Source organism: Schistocerca serialis, chromosome 3 (genome assembly GCF_023864345.2).
Source record: "Schistocerca serialis cubense isolate TAMUIC-IGC-003099 chromosome 3, iqSchSeri2.2, whole genome shotgun sequence".
NCBI classification, from domain to species: Eukaryota; Metazoa; Arthropoda; class Insecta; order Orthoptera; family Acrididae; genus Schistocerca; species Schistocerca serialis.
The window spans coordinates 210,375,028-210,400,579 of NC_064640.1; the positions used below are offsets into that span (position 1 = coordinate 210,375,028).

Below are 25,552 nucleotides of genomic sequence, written 5' to 3' on the forward strand. Positions count from 1 at the left end.
CCTCTTGTATAAACAATTTTAATCCCAAACACAATGAGGTGACAAAACTCATTGGATAGCGAAATGCACATATACAGGTGGCGGTAGTATGGCCCACTAGACATGGTTATGTTCGGCTACTAGGAGACCATTTTCAGCTTTTCATGCACTTCACGTTCCCAAACAACTATGGAATTTTTGTGGATGGCAACAAGACACTGTGCGAGCTGGTGATGGCTCCGTAATCGTGTAGGCTGTCCTCTTGTCCAACTGAGCCGATCATTGACTAGACATGGTTATGTTCGGCTACTAGGAGACCATTTTCAGCTTTTCATGGACTTCACGTTCCCAAACAACTATGCCCAAAAAGGGCAATGCATTGGCGGAGCTATAATTTGTACTCAAGTGAGTCATGTGAAAAGGTTTCCGACGTGATTATGGCCGCACGACGGGCAAACTTTGAACTCGAAATGGTTATTGAAGCTAAACGCCTGGGACATTACATTTCGGAAATCGTTAGGGCATTAAGTCTTCCGAGATCCACACTGTCAAGGGTGTGCTGAGAATACCACATTTCAGGAATTACCTCCCACCACGGACAACGCAGTAGCTGACGGCCTTCACTCAGCAATCGAGAGCAGTGGGGGTTGCTTAGAGTTGTTAGTGCTATCAGACATGCAACACTGCGTGAAATAACCACAGAAATCAATGTGAGGCGTACGACGAACGTATCCGTTAGGATAGTGCGGCGAAATTTGGCGTTAATGGGCTCTGGCAGTAGAGAAGCGACGCGAGTGCCTTTGCTAATATCACGACATCGCCCACAGAGCCTCTCCTGGGCTCGTGACCGCACCAGTTGGACCCTAGACGACTGGAAAACAGTCCGCTGTCCAGATGAGTCCCGATTTCAGTTGGTAGGAGCTGATGGTAGGGTTCGAGTGTGGCATAGACCTCACGAAGCCATGGACCTAAGTTTTCAACAAGACACTGTGCGAGCTGGTGATGGCTCCGTAATCGTGTAGGCTGTCCTGTTGTCCAACTGAGCCGATCATTGACTAGACATGGTTATGTTCGGCTACTAGGAGACCATTTTCAGCTTTTCATGGACTTCACGTTCCCAAACAACTATGGAATTTTTGTGGATGGCAACAAGACACTGTGCGAGCTGGTGATTGCTCCGTAATCGTGTAGGCTGTCCTCTTGTCCAACTGAGCCGATCATTGACTAGACATGGTTATGTTCGGCCACTAGGAGACCATTTTCAGCTTTTCATGGACTTCACGTTCCCAAACAACTATGGAATTTTTATGGATGGCAGTGCGTCACGTAACCGTGCCACAAGTTTTCGCGGCTGGCTTGAGGAACTTTCTGGACAGTTCGAGTTAATGGTTTGGCCACCCAGACCGCCCGACATGAATCCTATCGAATATTTATGGGACATAATTGAGAGGTCAGTTAGTGAACAAAATTCTACACCGACAACATTTTCGCAATTAAGGACGACTATAGAAGCTGCATGGCTCAATATTTCTGCAGGGGACTTCCGACTACAAGTTAAGTTCGTGCCACGTGGATTTGTTGCACTACGCCCGGCAAAAGGAGGTCCGGCAGGATAGTTGGATGTATTCATGACTTTTGGCACCTCAGTGTAAATACTACTATGCAATCGACGACGACATTTTAGTTACCGTGAAGTTCCTGAAGCTCGTGAAGGTGTTACACATTAATAAGATGAAGGCAGAATATTTTGTGTTCAGTCCTCTCATTACGATGGGTAGATATGGAAAATTATGATGGGATAGATGGTCTGGAAGACGTGTTTCTCTAACAATGGATAAAAAAAGACCTATGTTCATGACCTCAGAAGAGATCTCCATGCCAGATATTCATTCCGTCAGTTCTATATTCAGGTTAAGAGCACAGGTAGTTCCAGTTTTCAAGAAGGGTCGTCGAGCAGATGCGCAAAACTATAGGCCTATATCTCTGACATCGATCTGTTGTAGAATTTTAGAACATGTTATTTGCTCGCGTATCGTCATTTCTGGAAACCCAGAATCTCCTCTGTAGGAATCAACATGGATTCCGGAAACAGCGATCGTGTGAGACTCAACTCGCTTTATTTGTTCATGAGACCCAGAAAATATTAGATACAGGCTTCCAGGTAGATGCAATTTTCCTTGACTTCCGGAAGGCGTTCGATACAGTTCCGCACTGTCGCCTGATAAACAATGTAAGAGCCTACGGAATATCAGACCAGCTGTGTGGCTGGATTGAAGAGTTTTTAGCAAACAGAACACGGCATGTTGTTCTCAATGGAGAGACATCTACAGACGTTAAAGTAACCTCTGGCGTGCCACAGTGGAGTGTTATGGGACCATTGCTTTTCACAATATATATAAATGACCTAGTAGATAGTGTCGGAAGTTCCATGCGGTTTTTCGCGGATGATGCTGTAGTATACAGAAAAGTTGCAGCATTAGAAAATTGCAGCGAAATGCAGGAAGATCTGCAGCGGATAGGCACTTGGTGCAGGGAGTGGCAACTGACCCTTAACATAGACAAATGTAATGTATTGCGAATACATAGAAAGAAGGATCCTTTATTGTATGGTTATATGATAGCAGAACAAACACTGGTAGCATCTGGGAGTATGCGTACGGAACGATGTGAAGTGGAATGATCATATAAAATTAATTGTTGGTAAGGCGGGAGCCAGGTTGAGATTCATTGGGAGAGTCCTTAGACAATGTAGTCCATCAACAAAAGAGGTGGCTTACAAAACTCTCGTTCGACCTATACTTGAGTATTGCTTATCAGTGTGGGATCCGTACCAGGTCGGGTTGACAGAGGAGATAGAGAAGATCCAAAGAAGAGTGGTGCGTTTCGTCACAGGGTTATTTGGTAAGCGTGATAGCGTTACGGAGATGTTTAGCAAACTCAAGTGGCAGACACTGCAAGAGAGGCGCTCTGCATCGTGGTGTAGCTTGCTGTCCAGGTTTCGAGAGGGTGCGTTTCTGGATGAGGTATCCAATACATTGCTTCCCCCTACTTATAGCCGGCCCTGTGGCCGAGCGGGTCTAGGCGCTTCAGTCCGGAACCGCGCGACCGCTGCAGTCGCAGGTTCGAATCCTGCCTCGGGCATGGATGTGTGTGATGTCCTTAGGTTATTTAGGCTTAAGTAGTTCAAGTTCTAGGGGACTGATTACCTCAGATGTTAAGTCCCATAGTGCTCAGAGCCATTTGAACCCTACTTATACCTCCCGAGAAGATCACGAATGTAAAATTAGAGAGATTCGAGCGCGCACGGAGGCTTTCCGGCAGTCGTTCTTCCCACGAACCACACGCGATTGGAACTGGAAAGGGAGGTAATGACAGTGGCACGTAAGGTGCCCTCCGCCACACACCGTTGGGTGCCTTGCGGAGTTTAAATGTAGATGTAGATGTTACGGGTCAATTCTAGTGTCGGATACCACCCGTCAGCTTTTACCAATGACGTAATGTGTGATGTTATTTTGCTTGTGCCGCAGATTGCTGTTGATGAACGTTAAATGATTTCTCTGGATTTCCTCGTTACGCTCGTATTCGATGTAGATTGTTTTGTTTTCGTCTCATAATTTGTTTCCGTCATCTTTTGTTAATGAAAGTAGTCGTGATTTATAAGGTCTTCATTGCTCACGCTGTTCGTTATGGATAAGTCAGTTGTTTTTACTGCGAAAATTCTGCTTCAGAAAATGAGTGACCGTAAATCAACTATAAAGTTTTTGCAATCATTGGGCGTCATTGCGGGGAAAGAGAAGGATTTCTGTTGCATTTATGAAAGTAGTCAGCAAAATGTACAGGCCTCGTTTTGTTAGTTAGGTGTTGGTGGGTCTGATACTTTTTTCTTGTTTTACGTTGCGTTTTCTTTACGTTACTGTGTTGCGCGACTGCTACTTTTTAGGTTTCTCTGGAGGGAGGTTTTTCTGTCGTTTTATTATTTTCTGGTTACAATGGTGGGCCGAGGGGTATTACTGTGTCTTTACCTGAGGGTTTATGTGATTGACTCTTGGTTTCATTTTTTTATTATTTTAAAATTTTGCGTCCGATTGAGGGCGGGAAGAATGATTTGAGTGGTAACTCATTCGTGCCTGGAGTTTGTGTTTCTTATTATTTTTTCATTAGTTATTCTGGATTTTCCTTCTTTCATTACAGTTTGACCTTCTAACATTATTATTTCTTCTTACGTTCTTGTTTCATTCTTAGCCTCGATCTTTGACTCCTTTGAAAGTTCATATGCGGTAAGTTTCTTTTTATGTAGCCATTATTATGTTTTCCTTTTTGATGTTTTTGCTACGCATGTCTTATTTTTACTGTCACTCCTGGTGTATCGATTTTACTGAGTGTTATTTGGAGCTACTGCAGCTGGTGTGACTTTCGTGTAGTATAGTTATCGGTTGCAAGGTATGGTCTTTTTTGCATTTTATTTATTTGCGCGCGCAGTAATGTGTGTAAAGATTTTCATTTTTTGAAAGTCTAGTCGTATTCTGCAGTTCACTAACAAGATCATTTTTTACGCACGTTTCTGATTTAAGATTTTTGCGCAACAAACAGTAATATTGGAATCGGTAACTAGAAATGACCTCCTACATAGGTTGCTTCTAGTTACCGATTCCAACTATTCGATGATTCATTATTTAGATCGTTTTTGCAGTACGTGTGGAAAATATAATAGAACAGGCTCTGCTAACGGTATAATACGCCTTCCACATAGCTGGCAACAGGTTCTACACAACGCTGTTCTATTATATTACATAATATATGCAATCGTAATTGCTCTCGTGTTCTGATTTATTTTGGTCATCTTCAACTCGTTTAAATGAAATTCGCGCGTAAATAATAGTCGCATTAAATGTATTATTTTATGGCATACTACATTCATTTGTTTACGAGTATAATCCGTTCGATTCATAGATTGTCCATCTCAGCATCTTTGCCTTACGTATGACGTCATTGGTCAAAGCCGACGGGTGGTATCGGACACTAGAATTTATCCGATTTTGCTACTATTCTTCTGCCGGCCGGTGTGGCCAAGCGGCTCTAGGCGCTTCAGTCTGGAACCGTGCGACCGCTACGGTCGCAGGTTCGAATCTTGCCTCCGGCATGGATGTTTGTGATGTCTTTAGGTTAGTTAGGTTTAAGTAGTTCTAAGTTCTAGGGGACTGATGACCTCAGATGTTAAGTCCCATAGTGCTCAGAGCCATTTGAACCATTTTTTAGTGTTCTCCTCCTTTAAGGGTTTAGTTTGTTAGAGGGCGTAAGTGACGTAAAGAGAGGTTGTGTAAGCCGTGGTTTGCCGTTGCGAAACGTCGTCCAGGAGCAGGCCCCTAGTCGGTGCGTGCAGAAGCGGAGGGCGTTGCACCCGTGCAGTGCGAGGAGCGTCGCGGCCGCAGGTCTGTGATGTTGGCAGATGGTGGCACATGTGAAGAGGACTAGACTGTTCCCGAGTCGGAATTTTTTCTCGCGTGTGCGTGTGTGAGGGTAGGGCGCATGCGCGGTGCGGAGCACGTCGCGGGGCGGCAGCGTGTGCGGGCGCAGTCAGTGCTGGCGAGCCATGGCGGGCCCGCCGCTGCCGCCGCTGCTGCTGCTGCTGCTACTGCTGCTGGCCGCTGCGACCGCAACAGCCGGTGAGTCTGCGCCGCCTCCGCCACCTACTCGCTTACAGGCTCGAGTCTGGCCAAAAAATTGATACGCCACAACTTGTGATCAGGAAATCGTAATATACTATAATGCAGGATTTAGAATGGGATGGCGTGGAAGTAAGCCATTTCGAAGTACATTGTTATCAACGGGTGATGACCGACAAATCTGTCTGAAGACTGCACGAAAGTAAGGGCAATAACTGCAAACAGGGTGACTATGTGTGAGAAGATTAAGCGACATAGCTTTAACGAAGCGTCCTATAAGTCACTTGCAATGTTTGTATGAGCAAAACGATCACTAGATCTAGATAACTTATGACAACATCATGGATTAAGCAGAAATTTGTCGTTATTAGGTGAAAGAGCGGCACGATAGATTTACGTTTTCAAACAACTGTTGTTTTTTATCCCTTTACGAAATATTTTTTTCTCAGTTCTGGTTTTGGAACTCAATAGCTAAACTACCTACGCTCTGATTTGCAAACGATCTATTTCTCCGCAGGGACAACAGGGAGACTGGAAACCGCGATAGTATCCAAAATTGTTTCTGTGGCTTGGGAGCGCCCTTGGATAAATAAATACGAAACATCACGAATGACATATGCCAATTCCTAGCAAAGAAAGCAACTTTATAACGTGATAGTCTTCACGTCGTACCGCGAAAGACTTTTCCTACCACAGAGGGGGCTTCCCATCTTTTTGTCTTATTAAATTTATTTTCTCAATATTTTGAGAACGTTTATCTTACGAGTCACACATATGTTCGACACTCGGTACACAGCCGCCGATAAGAAAAAAGAAACAGTCTTCGTATCAGATACGTCTCACGCTAAGTTATAGCTCGTGAAATTTTTAGAAGCGCGCCGCACCGACGATTCAATGAGTGTCAATGGGAGAATCAGGACCCGAAGGCCTATTAGAGCGAGTCGGTTCTATCTTTAGTTAACCTCGCTTACATCGACGTCCCTACAAGACATCTTTCTCAGCTACGCTACGCTTCGCATCCAACAGGTGGTTGCCAACGTATTCGTAGCTGTGATACAATTTAAGGAGAAATTTTATGGCGGCTTGCTGTATATAGGGAGTGTTCAAAAAGAACGAGCCGTAGGTATAATTACAGAAACCAGTACCTGGATGACAGAAGTATTGATCCTGGCTGTCAACACACTTTTCCCACTGCAACAAAAGGCAGTGAATGGCTGTCTCATAAAATTTCCAGAGCTGCGATATTAACCAGTTCCGCACGTACAGCTCGACATCGTCGTCGGACGTGAATCGTTTGCTCCTCAGAGCCTTTTCTTTTTTGACCAAGATGGCCCCCTTCTGATTCATTTCCTGCAGCACGGGACAACAGTGAATGCTCAGTGTTACTCGCAAACCTTGACCGCTCATCGCCAAGCGATCAAATCAAAACGACCAGGCAATCACACCCTTGGGGTCATTCCGCTCCACGCCAACGCAAAGCCTCATACGGCCAACACAGTCGCGGCAGAAATTCAAATGGGAGGTTCTCGGCCACCCTCCATACAGTCTGGAACTCTCTCCCTGTGATTACGTCATTTTTGGTCCCCATGAAAAGGCTCTGACGGGTAAACGATTCACCTCGGACGACGACGTCCATCTGTACGTGAGGAACTGGTTAACATCGCAGCCCCGGGAATTTTATGAGACAGCCATTCACCGCCTTGTGTCACAGTGGGACAAGTGTCTCAACAGCCAGGGTCAATACTTCTAACATACAGGTATTGGTTTCTGTAATTATGCCTCCGGCTCGTTTCTTTTTGAATGCCCCTTATATTATTGTAGGAGATAGTATTCTTCGATATTAACAAGGAATAACAGGTCTTGCTTGCTTTATTTAGAAATTTAGCGTATTAACGTAAATAATATACCTTCTATTTTCATTAACGTTTCAAAATGCTTATAGCATCGAAAAATAAAAGTCTTGATCGCTACATTTCATCTGCTAGAATGTCCGCCCCCGGTAGCTGATTGGTCAGCGTGACGGATTGTCAATCCTCTGGGTCCGGGTTCGATTCCCGGCTGGGTCGAGGAATTTTCTCCGCCCAGGGACTGGGTGTTGTATTGTCCTCATTCTATCATCCTCATCGACTGTAGGTCGCCAAAGTGGCGTCAAATTGAAAGACCGGCACCCGGCCAACGGTCTGCCCGACGGGGCGCCCTAGCCGTACCATAAGAATAAGAAAATCTACTAGTATGTCACGAAACTCTAATCATAAAGATTTTGAAAATTATATGTTACAATGTATCGCCTCAAGGAACTGTTTTCATATTTACGCCTAAAAATAGATTTCTAGAATCTTTCAATCTACTGTTTTTCGTACCTCATCAGATACAAAGTGCATTTTACTGCTAAATTAAAAATTACAGTTTATCACAACGCATCTGGTACAAATGTAATTTTCAGTGCATATTAAGCCAATTTCACGCAGCACTACTGACAAAACGCTCAGATATTCGCATAACAATGTGTGAATTAACCGATGAATTACCATGTATAAAATAACTATTTCAATTACAGAACAGTGAATAGGTGTCAGCTAGCACAAAAATTCGTGGAATGTGCTTATATGAAAGTGTCCCAACACAATAAGACAGACAGTCACACGTGACAAGGAACATGAGCAACCACGCAAGTGGTAGTGTTTTTTGGACTTGTGCCAAGCGATTATCAGGCCGGCAAAGCTTCGAAAGATACTACTGTACCTAGCGCTGTAGCATAACTGTGAAACAATCCAGAGAAATCACGCTGATGTTTGAACTGGACGTTTCACAAATTTTAAGCAGCGCGGAACACGATATCTAACTATTTAATACCTACATCTATATTCAGTACTACCCGGAAAACAAAGTTATGGTACAAATTTACACATTTATTGTGCACATTTAGGATAGTATTGAAGTATTCATCAGTATCATAAACCTATCTTCCAGCTTTCACATTGGTTTCCGTCTTTGAATAGTAGGAGGAGGCGGAGAACCGCAAGTACAACCCTCTGTACCAATGAAAGATAAGGAAGTGAACATCCATGTCTCACTCTTCCACACCAAACAGGCAAGGCTGTGGTACTGACACGACGCTCTATCACCGTCCCAGTAAAATCGTTGTTTTGACAATCTGACGACAGTACCATTGAAGACATCGACTTTTAGTAACCATGGATGCAGACTATAACTTTTATTTCATAATTCCACCGTTTCACCGGGTAGCGCAGAACTTCTGTAGCTATGCTCAAGAGCAATTGCCAAGGACCTCTAATTCCTAACCAAAGAAAATGGTTCTGGTGTTTCATTAATACGCCATATTAATAATGAAAGATTTTAAAACATTTCTGGGGGCATCCTATAACAGTGCGAGATTTCTACGCACAGAATGAATTGAAGAGTGGAACCGGAAACCTTTGAAAGTGCCATTCCTTCACAAAACGCGTTTCCAGTGCTAATGCGTTCTCAGTATTCTGCCTATCCCTGGTCTTGTTCCTAGTGTCAGGTCATGGAGAAAATGTTTCAGACATTCATTATTAGACTGCGCATGGTCCTTGTGCTAAGTATTGACTCCCTCTGGAATCCCAAGTGTCATGCGTCAACATTCACTCGATTTAGCCTATGATGGTTTTAAGAGATAACACAAGTTTTTGGAGAGTGAGCACAGTATTTTGACCTGCGACAGAGATTTTCCAGTTTTAAGGAAACAAAGAAAAGTAAGCAAGGCAAGATTTAAACAAGATTATTGAGTCAGCTAAAGCTGTGAACCCATTCCATGCATTTCCAATGCATACAAGTGGCTTTAAAGATGCCCCTGAAACATTGCTGTCAATATAGGCGTGTAAGATATCCAAATGAAGTATGATCAAAGTGTCTCATACTCCTTCATCTCAAATAGGTATTAAAATTCTTGCTCTGAAACGGAAGAATGGAAAATGTCAATGTATTGAAAAGAGGAAAGATCATGGTAGATGTATGTCATGTCGCACTTCGTCTGAAAGAGCATCCATGTTTATCCGCTGCAAAACAGAAAGCCCTCTTGGCGATGTTGCCATTTCTTCCTCAACGGTACAAGGAGTTTTACAATAAACTTTGCACCATCTGCTTTCAAGAATGGTTTTGGGTACGAAACACAGGTCAATACTGACAGATTTTTCCTTGCATTTATTCCTTATTATTGTTTTGTAATAAATCTGAAAGATACGAAAAACATTTTTATTACAGGTCTACTGCTTAAAATATTACCACTGTATTTCTCTACCAAAAAAAATTAAACGTAGTGTCACTGTGTTATGTCACATGAAACAAAAACTTTCGTATTGGTGCGTAGAACCACTCGATTTCCTGGCACTTAGAAAATTCTTAAAAAATTATTTATTTTCTAATTTGCCTTGTTATTTTTCTGCAGTGGTGATGTGGGCAGCGTAATTCTACGGTACCACAATACCTTCTTAATTTTTGGGTACATATCAGTTATATGCAAAAAGAGACACATTATTTTTTGACTCTTCTAACAAATGTCACATTTCGCACTTAGAACTTTCTCCATTTGCACTCTTCAGTTCTCGATTTTTATCGATAATGAAAATGTAGAATAGCTGTAGCATCTACTTATTTTCAACACGAATGATGTAATACACATAGTCGTTCTCTGTAATGCAAGGTGCCGATAACCATGGGGTCGCGGTTTCATTTCCACCCGTGGGCACGAATGAGGTTTGTAACAACTGCAGAAATCTCTCGTAAGATCTGTCAACAAAAATTAGTGGTAGTACGGAATATCTAAATCGCAGAAACTGGGAGTGAATGTTGACGGAAAATAGCAAGGATATCTGCACATAATGAAGGAAAATCTTGCACCGAAGTATTTATTTGGATAACTTCTTTTCCCTTCAACCATTAGGCGTGATTATTCGGACACCGCCCAGCATTCACCAGTAAGCTGACGATAATTTCCTAAGAAATGTCGTAGGGCAGCCCAGCAGCGTAATAGAGTTTTGTCCAATCATACCATACTTCATGTGTACATCAAAGTATTTTTTGTCTTTTGAAGCACAGAAAATACTCAGCGATGTGCGGAAACCATCTGATTGTGAAATTTCATTTTTGTTTCGAATCACATTCAGAATTACAGGCTTTAAAACTCATTTGATTTCATACTCACTTCAACATCTTTCCAAAAGTCTAGACAACTAAGCCGTGCTCATCATTAGATACTATCAAATCATTTAAACATGAATATACGACTTATCTTAGAAGCTAGATTAAGGAAAGGCAAACCTACGTTTCTAGCATTTGTAGACTTAGAGATAGCTTTTGACAATGTTGACTGGAATACTCTCTTTCAAATTCTGAAGGGCGCAGGGGTAAAATACAGGGAGCGAAAGGCTATTTACAATGTGTATAGAAACCAAATGGCAGTTATAAGAGTTGAGAGGCATGAAAGGGAAGCAGTGGTTGTAGCCTCTCCCCGATGTTATTCAATCTGTATATTGAGCAAGCAGTGAAGGAAACAAAAGAAAAATTCGGAGTAGGTATTAAAATCCATGGAGAAGAAATAAAAACTTTGAAGTTCGCCGATGACACTGTAATTCTGTCAGAGACAGCAAAGGACTTGGAAGAGTAGTTGAACGGAATGGACAGTGTCTTGAAAGGAGGATATAAGATGAACATCAACAAAAGTAAAACGAGGATAATGGAATGTATTCGAATTAAGTCGGGTGATGCTGAGGGAGTTAGATTGGGAAATGAGACACTTAAATTAGTAAATGAGTTTTGCTATTTGGGCAGCAAAATAACTGATGATGGTCGAAGTAGAGAGGATATAAAATGTAGACTGGCAATGGAAGGAAAGCGTTTCTGAAGAAGAGAAATTTGTTAACGTCGAGTATAGATTTAAGTGTCAGTAAGTCGTTTCTGAAAGTATTTGTATGGATTGTAGCCATGTATGGAAGTGAAACATGGACGATAAATAGTTTGGGCAAGAAGAGAATAGAAGCTTTCGAAATGTGGTGCTACAGAAGAATGCTGAAGATTAGATGGGTAGATCACATAACTAATGAGGAGGTTTCCGGTGTTGAATAGGATTGGGGAGAAGAGAAGTTTGTCGCACAACTTAACTAGAAGAATGGATCGGTTGGTAGGACATGTTCTGAGGCATCAAGGGATCACCAATTTAGTGTTGGAGAGCAGCGTAGAGGGTAAAAATCGTAGAGGGAGACCAAGAGACGAATACATCAAGCAGATTCAGAAGGATGTAGGTTGCAGTAGGTACTGGGAGATGAAGAAGCTTGCACAGGATAGAGTAGCATGGAGAGCTGCATCAAACCAGTCTCAGGACTGAAGACCACAACAACAACAACATGAAGGTAAGCCGCTGTAGTGATTATTACAGTTGAAAGTTCGTAAAAATGAGTGGTGAAGGAGGGGATGGGATAAATGATAAAGCTCTCTAGGGTTGATAAATTACGGCAAGATCAGGAAAACTCTATCACATATTGTTGGTTACCTTGTGAGGCGGGCACTACTCCATAACAAGTTGTTATGGCAGCAAGTTGAGCGATGACGCTCTGGTGCTTATCGAACGACAGAAAATTCACTTTTTTCTTACTGAGATACATATTGAAACTATAGTTTCAGATACAAGCCTATCCTTTACAAGTACTTGATGTAAACTGAAACATTACTTTTAAGATAGTTGGAAGTACTGAGAAAAATATCCATACAATATTTTCTTCGAGCACGACTCATAGTGTAAACCTCTATTCACAAAGATTTGTATTCCTCAAAAATAAAAATTAAAAATCAAAAATTAAATTGTTCAGTCTTACGCACGAAAAACAAGTAAAAGGTAAAGGATAGACGTTTTTAGTTATTAATCTATCTACTAATCGGCTTAGCGCGAACAAATAACCGTCCACTTCCATTCTTATCTGCGCAAAAAGAGAAGTTTGTCAAACTGTTATAAAAGTAGATTAATGCCTGTAAAAATTAGAAACAGTAATGCAGCCGGCATAACAAAGATTCAATTGGTGAGTGAAATAGTTTACAGGCAGAGTTGCGATTTTCTCTGTTAGGTATAAGTAGTTCTAAGTTCTAGGGGACTGATGACCATAGATGTTAAGTCCCATAGTGCTCAGAGCCATTTTTTAGAGTTGCGATATTCTTGAGTATACATCCGTAGAAAACAGTTTACATAATTATTGAGGAAGGGACGGTTTTGATATAAGAGAGTTAAGTAAGAATGTAACGTTGTCATGCCATTACGTAAGATTACAACAAGCTATTAGATTTATTCTGGGAATCTGTGGCCATATTGCTTTTACATTTATAATTTTTTGATCCAAAATCATAGATCAAAATAGATACAGGGAACGGATTTCGGGAAATCACCCTACTGCTCAAAACACAGACACAGGATTTAACCATAGCCACAATGGTTGCCTAATAATGTCTCCCACATATTTCATTGTTGGCGCAGTACCTTCTGAAGCAGGCTGGAGTGTGTGTGACTCGACTCGATCATCCTTATTCCACCTTTTTCGGGTGCTCGTCCAGGAAATTATGACTTCTTCCGGTATTTCGACTGAAAAACCTACCGACAGTCTTCCCACCTCCTCGAAGGAAAGGATAAGTAGGCACATATAGCAGTCATCCACCGACATGCCTTGAGATGGCCTGCAAGTTTTTAGCAGAAATGCGGGGAAAAGATGTAATGATAACCCGATGCGTACATGGAGAAAGGTCATGCAGTGGTTAGCCGACTGGACTCGCATTCGGAAGGAAGACGGTTCAAATTCCCATACGGCCATCTAGATTCATGTTCCCGTGATTTCTCAAATCGCTTAAGGCGACTTCCGGGAGGGTCCCTTTGAAGGGAAACGGTCGATTTTCTTTCGTATCCTTCCCCTCGACGACTTTATATGCTCCATCTCTAATGATCTCGTCGTCGACGGGACATTAAATCCTAATCCTTCTCCTTCTCCCTCCACTCCCTCCGCTCGAGCCGGATGCGCACCAGAAAAGTCATGGAATATGCTATCGATCCAGAAGAAACATATACATTCTTGCTGACTGGAGAAAAAGGACATAGGTGATTTTATTAACTCACCTAGGGCAACACGAGTTTCCTTCCAAATCTATCTCTTCTATACCACAACGCTTGTTCTAAAAGTGCAAATATACTGCCTTCAAAAATAAGACAACAGTACGGTTTTTCGCTCTTGGGCGATGCAGCTCTCTAAGCCGCATGACAGCTTTCTCACGGCGATTCCCGAAAAGTTTAACAAATTCCAGCAGCACGCCCATTGTACATATAAAGCCTTCTGCATTTTAAGAGGAAAGAGCGTTTCGTCCTATCAAAACATAGGTAGTAACATTACTTTGGGATGTCTCATCTTTCACTGAAAGAAAAGTGTGGCCGACTTTCAAGTTCCTGGGAAATTTTTGTAATCTAGTAACAATTAAAATTATATTTACGTGCAACATTCCAAGTGAAATTTTTTTTTCCATTAAATCGGCTTTAAAGGTTATTCATCCCGATTTAGCTAGCGGAAACTTTGATACTACCGCAGCCTCATAGTGGTAACATTAGAGTTGTAAAACTACCGTAAGCTGTCGTAGACTGTCATAAGTTAGCACAGGTGTGGTAGTTTTCCATGTTTGTGCATGTCAACTGCACCCGTATCAAAAATAATTGTTCTGGTTACAGGAAAGCACAGAATTTACGCAATCAACTGATTTTTAGTACTTGTAAAATGCAAATCATTTTTGTAAGAATATAAAATACACAATGGACTAACACTGAACGATGTGCGGTTCTAATTATGTGCAAAACAAACAAGCAAAAAGAAAGAGACGTCGTCAGCTACCAGTTTCTCTCACACACACAATCATTTACGTTTCTTTCTCTACCAACGCTACCAACAGTACTGGTACTCCTATTTGTTATGTCATTTATGTACTGTACCAAAACTACTGTATTGCAGTTTTGGTAGAGCACAACTTTAGGTAAGCTGTATGGATATTACAACAACTTATTGTTCACCACATGCCAAAGAGCGGAACTGCTGGCTATTCGCACTATTGAAATTGACGTTATTTGAGAGTCTGCTGGAGCTGTAATAGCTTTTTAAGAACACAGTTATTTTGCATGGATTACAGTCAAAAATGTATTTCACAAGAGTTCATATTAATAGAATTTTGTCAAAGCAGTTAAGTGGAATTACCGGTTGTTTAGTTTGTTTAAGTCCTTTCTGACTCGATTAGCTGCACACCATCTTTACATCTACATCTACATCTACATCTATATTGATACTCCGCAAGCCACCCAACGGTGTGTGGCGGAGGACACCTTACGTGCCACTGTCATTACCTCCTTTCCTGTTCCAGTCGCGTATGGTTCGCGGGAAGAACGACTGCCGGAAAGCCTCCATTCGCGCTCGAATCTCTCTAATTTTACATTCGTGATCTCCTCGGGAGGTATAAGTAGGGGGAAGCATATATTCGATACCTTATCCAGGAACGCACCCTCTCGAACCCTGGACAGCAAGCTACACCACGATGCAGAGCGCGTCTCTTGCAGAGTCTGCAGCTTGAGTTTGCTAAACGTCTCCGTAACGCTATCACGCTTACGAAATAACCCTCCTCTGTGAACCCGACGTGATACGGATCCCACACTAATGAGCAATACTCAAGTATAGGTCGAACCAGTGTTTTGTAAGCCACCTCCTTTGTTGATGGACTACATTTTCTAAGAACTCTCCCAGTGAATCTCAACCTGGCACCCGCCTTACCAACAGTTAATTTTATATGATCACTCCACTTCAAATCGTTCCGCACGCATACTCCCACATATTTTACAGAAGTAACTGCTACCAGTGTTTGTTCCGCTGTCGTATAATCATACAATACAGGATCTTTTTTCTATGTATTCGCAATACATTACATTTGTCTATGTTAAGGGTCAGTTGCCACTCCCTGGACTACATTTTCTAAGGACTCCCCCAGTGAATCTCAACCTGGCACCCGCCTTACCAACAGTTAATTTTATATGATCACTCCACTTCAAATCGTTCCGCACGCATACTCCCAGATGTTTTACAGAAGTAACTGCTACCAGTGTTTGTTCCGCTGTCGTATAATCATACAATAAAGGATCCTTTTTTCTATGTATTCGCAATACATTACATTTGTCTATGTTAAGGGTCAGTTGCCACTCCCTGCACCAAGTGTCTATCCGCTGCAGATCTTCCTGCATTTCGCTGCAATTTTCTAATGCTGCAACTTCTCTGTATACTACAGCATCATCCGCGAAAAGCCGCATGGAATTTCCGACACTAACTACTAGGTCATTTACAATGTACTAGGTCATTTATAATGTATAATGACATTGTGAATGATGACTGCGATGAGGAATTAGTTATATGAGAGGCTAAGCAAGACGTGCCACGTTCCAGAGCCGCCCGGCTCTTCTTGACTGGGTCGCATATTACATGGCTATAACGAAAATTGCCAGATGTCGAAGCAGAAGAAGCGACGTGTGCATTAACGCGTTCGTGTGGCCGGGGAGTGCGTGAAATGTTTAGCCGGGAGTTGTTTTGTGGCGAGCGATAACCTCTGGCCGGGCCATAACGCAGCCCATTCACTGGCACTGCCCGCCCGCCGCTAGCTCTGCCACGTGCGGCACGCCAGCGCTCGCGCTATTCGCGGCCGCGTCTTCACCATCGGCCCTCCTTGTTAGGCAAATACTCCGCACATCTCACTTTTCATCTTATTTTTTGATCTTTAGACAGGAAAGTTATAGTGTGATTTACATTTATGAACAGCATAAGGCAGCTAAACAATCAACAGCGTGTTGAGAAGCGCTAGGCAGAAAACAACCGTCCGTTACTGTATCGCCAATGTTTGCCGAGATAATTAGTTGGAGGCACCAAAAGAGTGCTCCATTTTCATCCCTCGACTAGCGAGATGGGCGCCGTGCTTAAGACAGTTGGATATACGTATTCGGGGGGAGTGACCCTCAAACGCCTATGATTTAGCTTCTTCCGTGGTTTTCCTAAACCACTGCAGATGAATGCCGGTATAGTTTGTCCAGAAACTCTAAGTGTAACGAACGCTGTATCGGTGTAACATTGAAAATCTGACCAAACTTCCTTTCTTCAATTTTCCTCAGTGGAATATGTTAAATGTGTATATGTCTCCTAATGATGACTTTCGTGAGTTCGTACACTGTATGGCGGTTCTATGTCCGAGTGTGGAATGAACAGAATGGAGTGAGTGAAACTTGGTGCCGACACATATTCCAGTCATCTCGAATTGGCCCATAATGATCACTCACGAGTACTTGTACTTTACTTTCGCACTGAATTCCACCGCTCTAGTGTTCATTAGCGTCCTCGGCTAGGCAGGATAGCTATGACACCACGATGGTATCACATTAGTTGAGTTAAAAATCAAAGAAGTCATTAGAGACGAAGCAATATTGCCCAGCAACGGGTGAAGAGTAGACATTAGCGTTTATGATGGAATCAGTCCGTCATTTGCGCGTGACATCACGCGTGCAAATTTCATCCGGATCTAGATACGTACGCAGTTATGTCGAGTACAACTCAATAGCATGAATTTTCCTACCCTGAAATTCTATTTTCTTGTCGATACTATGATTCGCATACACGTGTTGTTGACAGAGAATTCTCATTATCCTCTGTGCACAGAAGAAGTATCGGGACAGATCAAGATTCATGTGCTGAAGAACATCACCTGGCGAGGTCCTTACTTACTTTCAAAGTGTGTGTGTGTGAAATCTTATGGGACTTAACTGCTAAGGTCATCAGTCCCAAAGCTTACACACTACTTAGCCTAAATTATCCTAAGGACAAACACACACACCCATGCCCGAGGGAGGACTCGAACCTCCGCCGGGACCAGCCGCACAGTCCGTGACTGCAGCGCATCAGACCGCTCGGCTAATCCCGCGCGGCCCTTACTATCTAAGTGATATACGAATTTTGTACTAGTTCTGCCATACATAACACTACACATTTTTTCATATCAGCTGAGCACAAGTGTAGATAAGTATAAACGCCAACTAAAATGCCCCACACCAAGACAGACTGCACATTCACTGGACCGTCTGGCAAATTTGATCTGTAATGTCAGCTGTACAATTCATATGAGGAAGAAGAGATATCGTAATTAAAACCGAGGGTCTTACATACGAGGATTAGTCATATGCCACCACGTTTTAGTATTGTTTATGGAAATTTCTCACCTCTCGTCAGTTCTAATAGCACGGAGTATACAGCCCATTATAATATATACCACGCGTTCACATCCTCTACCATTGGATTATTCACCAAAAAAATGGTTCAAATGGCTCTGAGCACTATGGGACCTAACTTCTGAGGTCATCAGTCCCCTAGAACTTAGAACTACTTAAACCTAACTAACCTAAGGACATCACACACATCTATGCCCGAGGCAAGATTCGAACCTGCGACCGTAGCGGTCGCGCGGTTCCAGACTGTAGCGCCTAGAACCGCTCGTCCACTCCGGCCGGCATTATTCTCCATAAGAATAACTTATTAACGATAAAGAATAGTTAAACCGCAAACTAAAATAAATAAAACTAGAGGAGGGAAGAGTACTGAGCCCTCTGCACTGTCTTGTTGTTCCAAATCGTGCCTTAAGCTATTCAGCTATTTACAGAAGTTCGTACTTTTTCAATATTCTTCCAGAGACTGAAAACCTCCAGAAATCCTTTTTAGCTGTCTTAGACTTTAATATAGATATACAGCATTTGGCAGATACAACATACCATCACAAACATATATAGGTAATGAGAAAATATATCGAGGTGCGGTTTTTACCAAGTTATAGCGGACAGTATGGCGAATTTCCTGACATTCGCAAAGAATTTTTATCTTTTACGGTCGCCGAATTACGACACCGACTTTTTTTTCTAACGGAAATACAGGCTGTTTATAAATGAATATCGGGGTATTAACGTTTTATAATATTTATTATATGAAACTTACAGTTATAAATGATATGTCAAATGAAAGAGCAACTCAAACAGTTTTACCAAGAACCTTATAAATGTTCAATATGAGCACCATTTGTTACACGGCACACATCAAGTCTATAGCTGAGTTCTTCCCAAACGTTGATATGTGTGTCTTCAGCGATTGTAGGAACAGCTGCTTCAATCCGGCTGGGAGGTCTGCTGGTAGCGGTGGCACATAAACACGATCCTTGATGAAGCCCCAAAGGAAAAAATCGCATGGCGTAAGATCGGGTGAACGTGGAGGGCATGTAAAGGAAGCCCTGTCATTGGGCTCCCTGCGGCCTACCCAGCGCTTGGGTACAGTGAAGTTCAACCAATCGCATACTTCGCTGTGCCAGTGAGGTGGCGCACCATCTTGCTGGAAAATGAAGTTCTCTGACTCATTTTCTTTCAACTGAGGGAAGAGCCATTGCTGTTGCTACAATCACTGAAGACACACTTATCAACGTTTGGGAATAACTCGGCTATAGACTTGATATGGGCTGTGTGACAAATGGTGCATACATTTAACATTTATAAGGTTCTTGGTAAAACTATTTGAGTTGCTCTTTCATTTGACATATCATTTATAACTGCAAGTTTAATGTAATAAATATTATAAAGCGTTGAAATCCCGATATTCATTTGTAAACACTCTGTATATACTTTTTTCTGTGGCACTGGAAAGAAGCTTCTCGGAGAACTTCAGTGACATAATATGTATGTGACTTTTGCAAATAGTATCAAGATAACAGCGATGCAAAGCACTGTTCCACCGTCAGGACGAAAGGTTCCGCGAACGTCTGCCTTACTGTACCAAATGTGAACAAGCACATTCGTGTGTTTATTATCACGGTGCCATACCAAATACTCAAAATGTTGACCATGAGCATTACTACACGCTATAAAGGGATTCTTGAGAAACAATACTGCACGTTGAATTTCATCTGGAGTTACAGGCAGCATAGGCTAGTGTTATAAGGCCTTTTATGCCTTCCGGAGTCATAAGTGTTTCCTACTACACCTGTTATTTTAATTTTCGCCACAGATAAAAGTACAGAAATGTTGAATTTGGTTAATGTAAAGATCATTTCGCGTTTCATGAATTACCGTTTCGATGCTCTCCAAATGTTATCTTAAGATGGTCTGTCATTACATGCGAGAAAAAGGAATGACATCGTCATGTTGGTACCACACTAATTGTCCCATAACTGCAGCAGCGACATATCTTAGCATCTCGAGATACTAGTTTGTTTTTGGATTACCATCAATAAAACAACGACCAATGATGCGGGTGTTGAAAACACACACCAAACTATGATTGAGCAAGAGCGTTGTTTTTATCTACTTCTTTGAGTCAGCGTGGATTTTCAACTGACATTTTGTATGTATTGCGAAGATAGACTTGTCCAAGGTTTGTCAACGAAGGTTCTTCCTTAAACAAAATTTTACACAGATATGCCACATCACTTTGCACTTTTCAAAGATAACATCCAGAGAACTGTAACTAATTTTGGAAGTCATTGCCATGGAGCTGCAGATGCAGCGAAATGTGAAAAGGATGAAATGCGATGGAATTTAGTGTTCACAGAACACTCGTTCGGTTAATCGCTCTTGTACTTTCGAGATGTCTCTTCGTGACATTTGCATTGCTAAATATTTTCATTTCTTTTACCAGTTGCTCTTCTTTTTCTTCGGCGTATTTTATTCTCTACACTTCCAGTTCTAGAACTTTTCTTTATAATATTTGCAAAGACAGATCGTGAGTGCTTGGCACACACTGGCTAGTCTTCAGCACACAACATGATTGCTGCTCTTAGAGTTTGGAGACATTCGCCACAGCCCGCATCTCGTGGTCGTGCGGTAGCATTCTCGCTTCCCACGCCCGGGTTCCCGGGTTCGACTCCCGGCGGGGTCAGGGATTTTCTCTGCCTCGTGATGGCTGGGTGTTGTGTGATGTCCTTAGGTTAGTTAGGTTTAAGTAGTTCTAAGTTCTAGGGGACTGATGACCATAGATGTTAAGTCCCATAGTGTTCAGAGCCATTTTTTTGACATTCGCCACAAACAGTATTCACTTTTTCGACTGCCGTATACATAGAGAATGTCTCAATAGCTCTACGAGCAAGTTGTCTGACTGCTAAAGGAGCAGAGCACAGACTGATGGGCTCCAAGGGCACTAGTGAACACAAGAACCAAACTTGAGTTACGTGTTTGCTTATACTTGGTATAACAGGGCAGAGGTTTGTGGAACCTCTTCTCATGACGGACGCATAGTGGTCTGCCACGCTGTTGTCTTATTACCATTTGATCAAATCCCATACATGTTATATCGTTGAAGTTCTCTGAGAAGCTTCTTTCAAATGTCACAGAAAAGATGCAAAAAGTTCCATTAGAATAAAAACAAGTCGGTGTCGTGATTGGTGACTATAAAACATAAAAATTACTTGCGAACGTCAGGAAATTCGCCATATTGTCCAGTATAACGCAGCGAAAACCGCACTTCGACATATTTCTTCATCCTGAATATGTTTAAGATGGCATGTCTTAGCTGCCTCATCCTGTGTATGCAACCCTCCCTGAGAAATACACTGGTGTCCAAAACTAAAGCAACAACGGAAACTTTGCAAGATTACCTTTATCTTGCCACAAAACTGTAAACAAGTGATAGCAAGCTAGAAAAATCACTCTAAGCACTATGGGACCTAACATCTGAGGTCATCAGTCCCCTAGACTTAGAACTACTTAAACCTAAGGACATCACACACATCCATTCCCGAGGCAGGATTCGAACCTGCAACCGTAGCAGCAGCGCGGTTCCGGACTGAAGTGCCTAGAACCGCTCGGCCACTCCGGCCGGCTAGAAACAATGTAAAGAACACAGAACGTAAACAACTGCAACATGCATAACGGTAGACGAAAATATTTTTCGTTTTTTGTCAAACTTAACGGATTTGCAAACACATTCCGACAACTGTTTAACGTGCTCAGCACGGGGTGTTACCACGTCTGGCTGCAATACAGACCTGACAACGACGGGGCGTGCTGTGAGTGATGTCATCAGTCTCATGTTAAGAAAATAACGCCCACTCTTCCGCAGAGCTACTCGCAAGTTTTAGAGAGTGATTTGTGGATGATGACGTGATGCAACCTGTCACCCTAGCGCATCCCAGACATGCTTTATGGGACTCAAATCGGGAGTGCGAACAGGGCACGCCATGCGTGCAGTATCTTCCGTTACCAAGAAAGCATCAACCACCCGTTCTCTATGACGTCGGGCATTATCGTCCATCAGTACGAAGTCCGGGCCCACACCACCTCGCGACAACCGCACATGAGGTCCCTAGATCTCGTCGCGATACCTGACAGCAGTCAAACCTTGCCGATTCACTCGTACAATTTCATGAAGAGGTGTTCGAGTGGTCAACATAATCCCTGCCAACACCATTAAGAATAATACTCCTCGATATCCAACTCTTTCCACAATATTTGGATTCCGAAATCGTGTTCCACGTTCCCTCCAGATGCGAATACGTCGAGAATCACTCTCCACACCAGATCGAGACTCATTTGCGAAAAGAACGTTGGCCCACTGTTCAAAATGGTTCAAATGGCTCTAAGCACTATGGACATCTGAGGTCATCAGTCCCCTAGACTTAGAACTACTTTAACCTAACTAACCTAAGAACATCACACACATCCATGCCCGAGGCAGGATTCGAACCTGCGACCGTAGCGCCTAGAACCGCTCGGCCACAGCGGCCGGTGCCCACTGCTCAACCGTCCAGTTAGCTTGTTGACGACTCCACTCTAGACGTTCCCTTCCGTGAAGACGCATCACAGGTACACATACAGAAGGTCTCAGACAATAAAGGCTACTCTGCCGAAGCCTTCTGAACACCGTTTGTCTCAATACCCACGTCCAGTGGATGCTGCGAGGTCAGATGCCAGTTGCCGTGCAGTACTCTAAGGCAGCACCGTCGTGCCGTTACACGTGGTCGACCGTTCCCTGGTCTTGGGATACTGATTCGGCCTCTATAAATTGACGCCACACCAGAGAAACAACAGAACGATTGACATTAAGCCTTTGAGCCACATCAGTTAGCGGCTGTGCTGCTTCCAATCTTCTTATGGTCCTCCATCTCAGAGAGTCTGGTAGGCGTCTTCTTTGAGCCATACTACACCGTATGTGACTGTATACACACCCATTGTGGATGTAGATGTAAGACTACCCGGCAAACACTAAGCCGTTTAGTAGGTGCCCTGATGTAATCGTTGACGTGGTTGTCCATTGACGGAATGCCAACTTCCGTGAAGAACACGACTGTACTGACATCTGTTGACATTTTGGATGACTATACAACAAGGAGAAATAGCGGTTTGTTGCTTTAATTTTGGACAACAGTGTGTATTACTGTCGTGCTACCTGTATGCGCATAGTGTAATTGTTTCTAATGTTTACTTTGACAGAGGACTGAAACTAGAGATTACGACGCTCTTTACCCAGGAAGCAAGGACAAACTTACAACGTCACATTAAGTCTGATTCAACATCTTAGTCATTCATCTTCTTCGAGATCTGACTTCAGCTGCACCTAGATAGCTTTCTACTGATGACTTCATCTAACGTACCCAGGAGAAACTAAGATGAAGTAGAATCTGTATTAGATTGGAAATTTTCGTGATAGTTCGTTTCTGATAGCCTTTGTGATGTGAAAACAACCTCCCCTGATTAGCTTCATGAAGCTGAATTCTTAATAGCGAAGGAGGGTAACTGGAAATGTGGCACACGAATGATGAAGGCAATACTAAACATGACATATCCTTTTGCAATCTTCAGTTTTCATAAATGCAGAAAAGTAAGTTTATAACGAGTTTATACAACATACCGATACCTTAGTTTACAAATATTGAAACTACATCGGCTTTTCTCCAGTTTTCAATTAAATGTTCGATCATCAAAATTAATATTTTCCTTAGATTCCCTAAATCGCTTAAGGTAAATGCCGCTATGATTTCTTTGGAAGGCTCGGGTTAAGTTATTTCCCAATAATTACGTAGTCACAGATTTTGTTCAGTCTTCAGTGGCATCGTCGTCGACAGGGCGTCAATTCCTAACGTTTCTTCGTTTGGATTGTGAAAAAATATGAGTTCAAAAAGGCTCAAGAGTTATTGATGGCACAGAAATGAACTGTCTTGTTTATATGCAAAATCTCCTAACAGTAGTAATAAACATCGGACATCCGTAATGCCTTAAACAACTGAGGGCATTATTTAGCATAGAATAGTCGTTAGCATTGATTGGAAAACTGCTACCCTTTTGATATTAAGGAATTTTTGTGTATCCCGTAATCAAAGGAAGTCTGAAGACCTTGGTTTGCCACTGTAAGTAAAATTCGACAGTATAATACAACACGCTACTGACATTTATGTTTCGGGAAAGGTTCTCAGGGACGGGACATACCAGTCGTGTTTGAATAACCGTGTTATAAAAGTGCTACGAAAGCAAAGTGGGCTTCGTCATAGATTTAAAGACATATCATTATTTACAATCAAAATGTAATCTAAGCCTAAATTAGGGTAACAGAGTAATCCGAGATGTGGTCATTGACTTTTAAAATTAATTTTATCCATCCAAATGATGAACAATCCTAAGGGGCTTTGGTCGTATATGAAAGCAGTAAAAGGATCAAAATTACCTCTTGAATCGCTCTACGTACATACTTTTGGAATTTTGTGGTAAGATCTTATGGGACAAAACTGCTGATGTCACCGGTCCCTAAGCTTACACACTGTTTATTCTAACTTAAATTAACTTACGCTAAGGACGACACACACACACCCATGCCCGAGGGAGGACTCGAATCTCTGACGGGGGGAGCCGCGCGGACCGTGACGAGACGCCTCAGACCGTGCGGCTACCCCGTTCGGCCGTACATACATACAGTATTCCACAAACCACCGTACGGTGCACGGCGGAAGGTAAGGCGTACCACTTCTAGTCATTTCCTTTCCTCTCAGTGATCATATTGGTACTGAGACGCAGAATAACATACAGAAGGCCGAAATACTGTATTTCATCCTTTAAAGTCGTTTCACAGAGATCGATCGTATTGCAGTTCCTCTTTTCAATCATCGCGCGTATGCTGAAATGATAGCCATTAACATAAGTGATCACGGTATTTTAAGAACTAAAAATGCCAAAGACATCTGGACCTGACGGAATACGTACACGAGACTGCATAGACTATGTGAAAGAAGTTGCTCCCTTTCTGGTAGCAGTTTACCATAGGTAGCAGGATCAAACCAAGCATTCCAAGCGCTTGGAAAAAAAAAGCCATTGATCACTCTAATTTTCAAGAAGAATCGTGGGATAAGCGTGCATTGACTATCGACTTCCAACGCTGACATCAATGAGACGTAGAATCATAGAACGTACTGGAACCTTATTAGGTATCGGAATTCTCTTCTGTAGGAATTAACACGGATTCCTCGAACAGTGAGCTTGAGAAGTCGAGATGGCAGTAAATAGCGGCTCCCAGACTGATGCAGTGTTCCTTGATATCCAGGGGGCCTGCTACACAGTTATTTTTTGTCCCCCAGTAAATAAATTTTGAACTTGCTGAATATTGGACCAGTTTTGTGATTAGATTGAGCAGATAGAATTCAGCTCGTTGTTCTTAACGGGGTGATATCGTTAGGTGTGAACGTAGCTTCGGACGTACCTCAGGGGAGTGTCTAAGGACATTTATATAAAAATGACTTGTCTGATAGCGTTGGATCATGGGCAGTACTACTTGCAAATGATACTGTTGCGTTATAGGGAAGACTCTACTCCAGAAAACTGT

At 42.5% G+C, this 25,552-nt stretch overlaps 1 protein-coding gene across 1 annotated transcript in view; it reads left to right on the forward strand.

The window, feature by feature from the left end:
* Positions 1–5,562: 5,562 nt before the first annotated feature.
* LOC126469929 (collagen alpha-1(XI) chain-like) overlaps positions 5,563–25,552 on the forward strand; it is a 546,479-nt gene continuing 526,489 nt past the window's right edge. Inside the window, exon 1 of the mRNA XM_050097326.1 lies at positions 5,563–5,642. Coding sequence (XP_049953283.1) covers positions 5,570–5,642 — 73 coding nt within the window. The 5' untranslated portion in view covers positions 5,563–5,569. The remainder of the gene's footprint in view (positions 5,643–25,552) is intronic.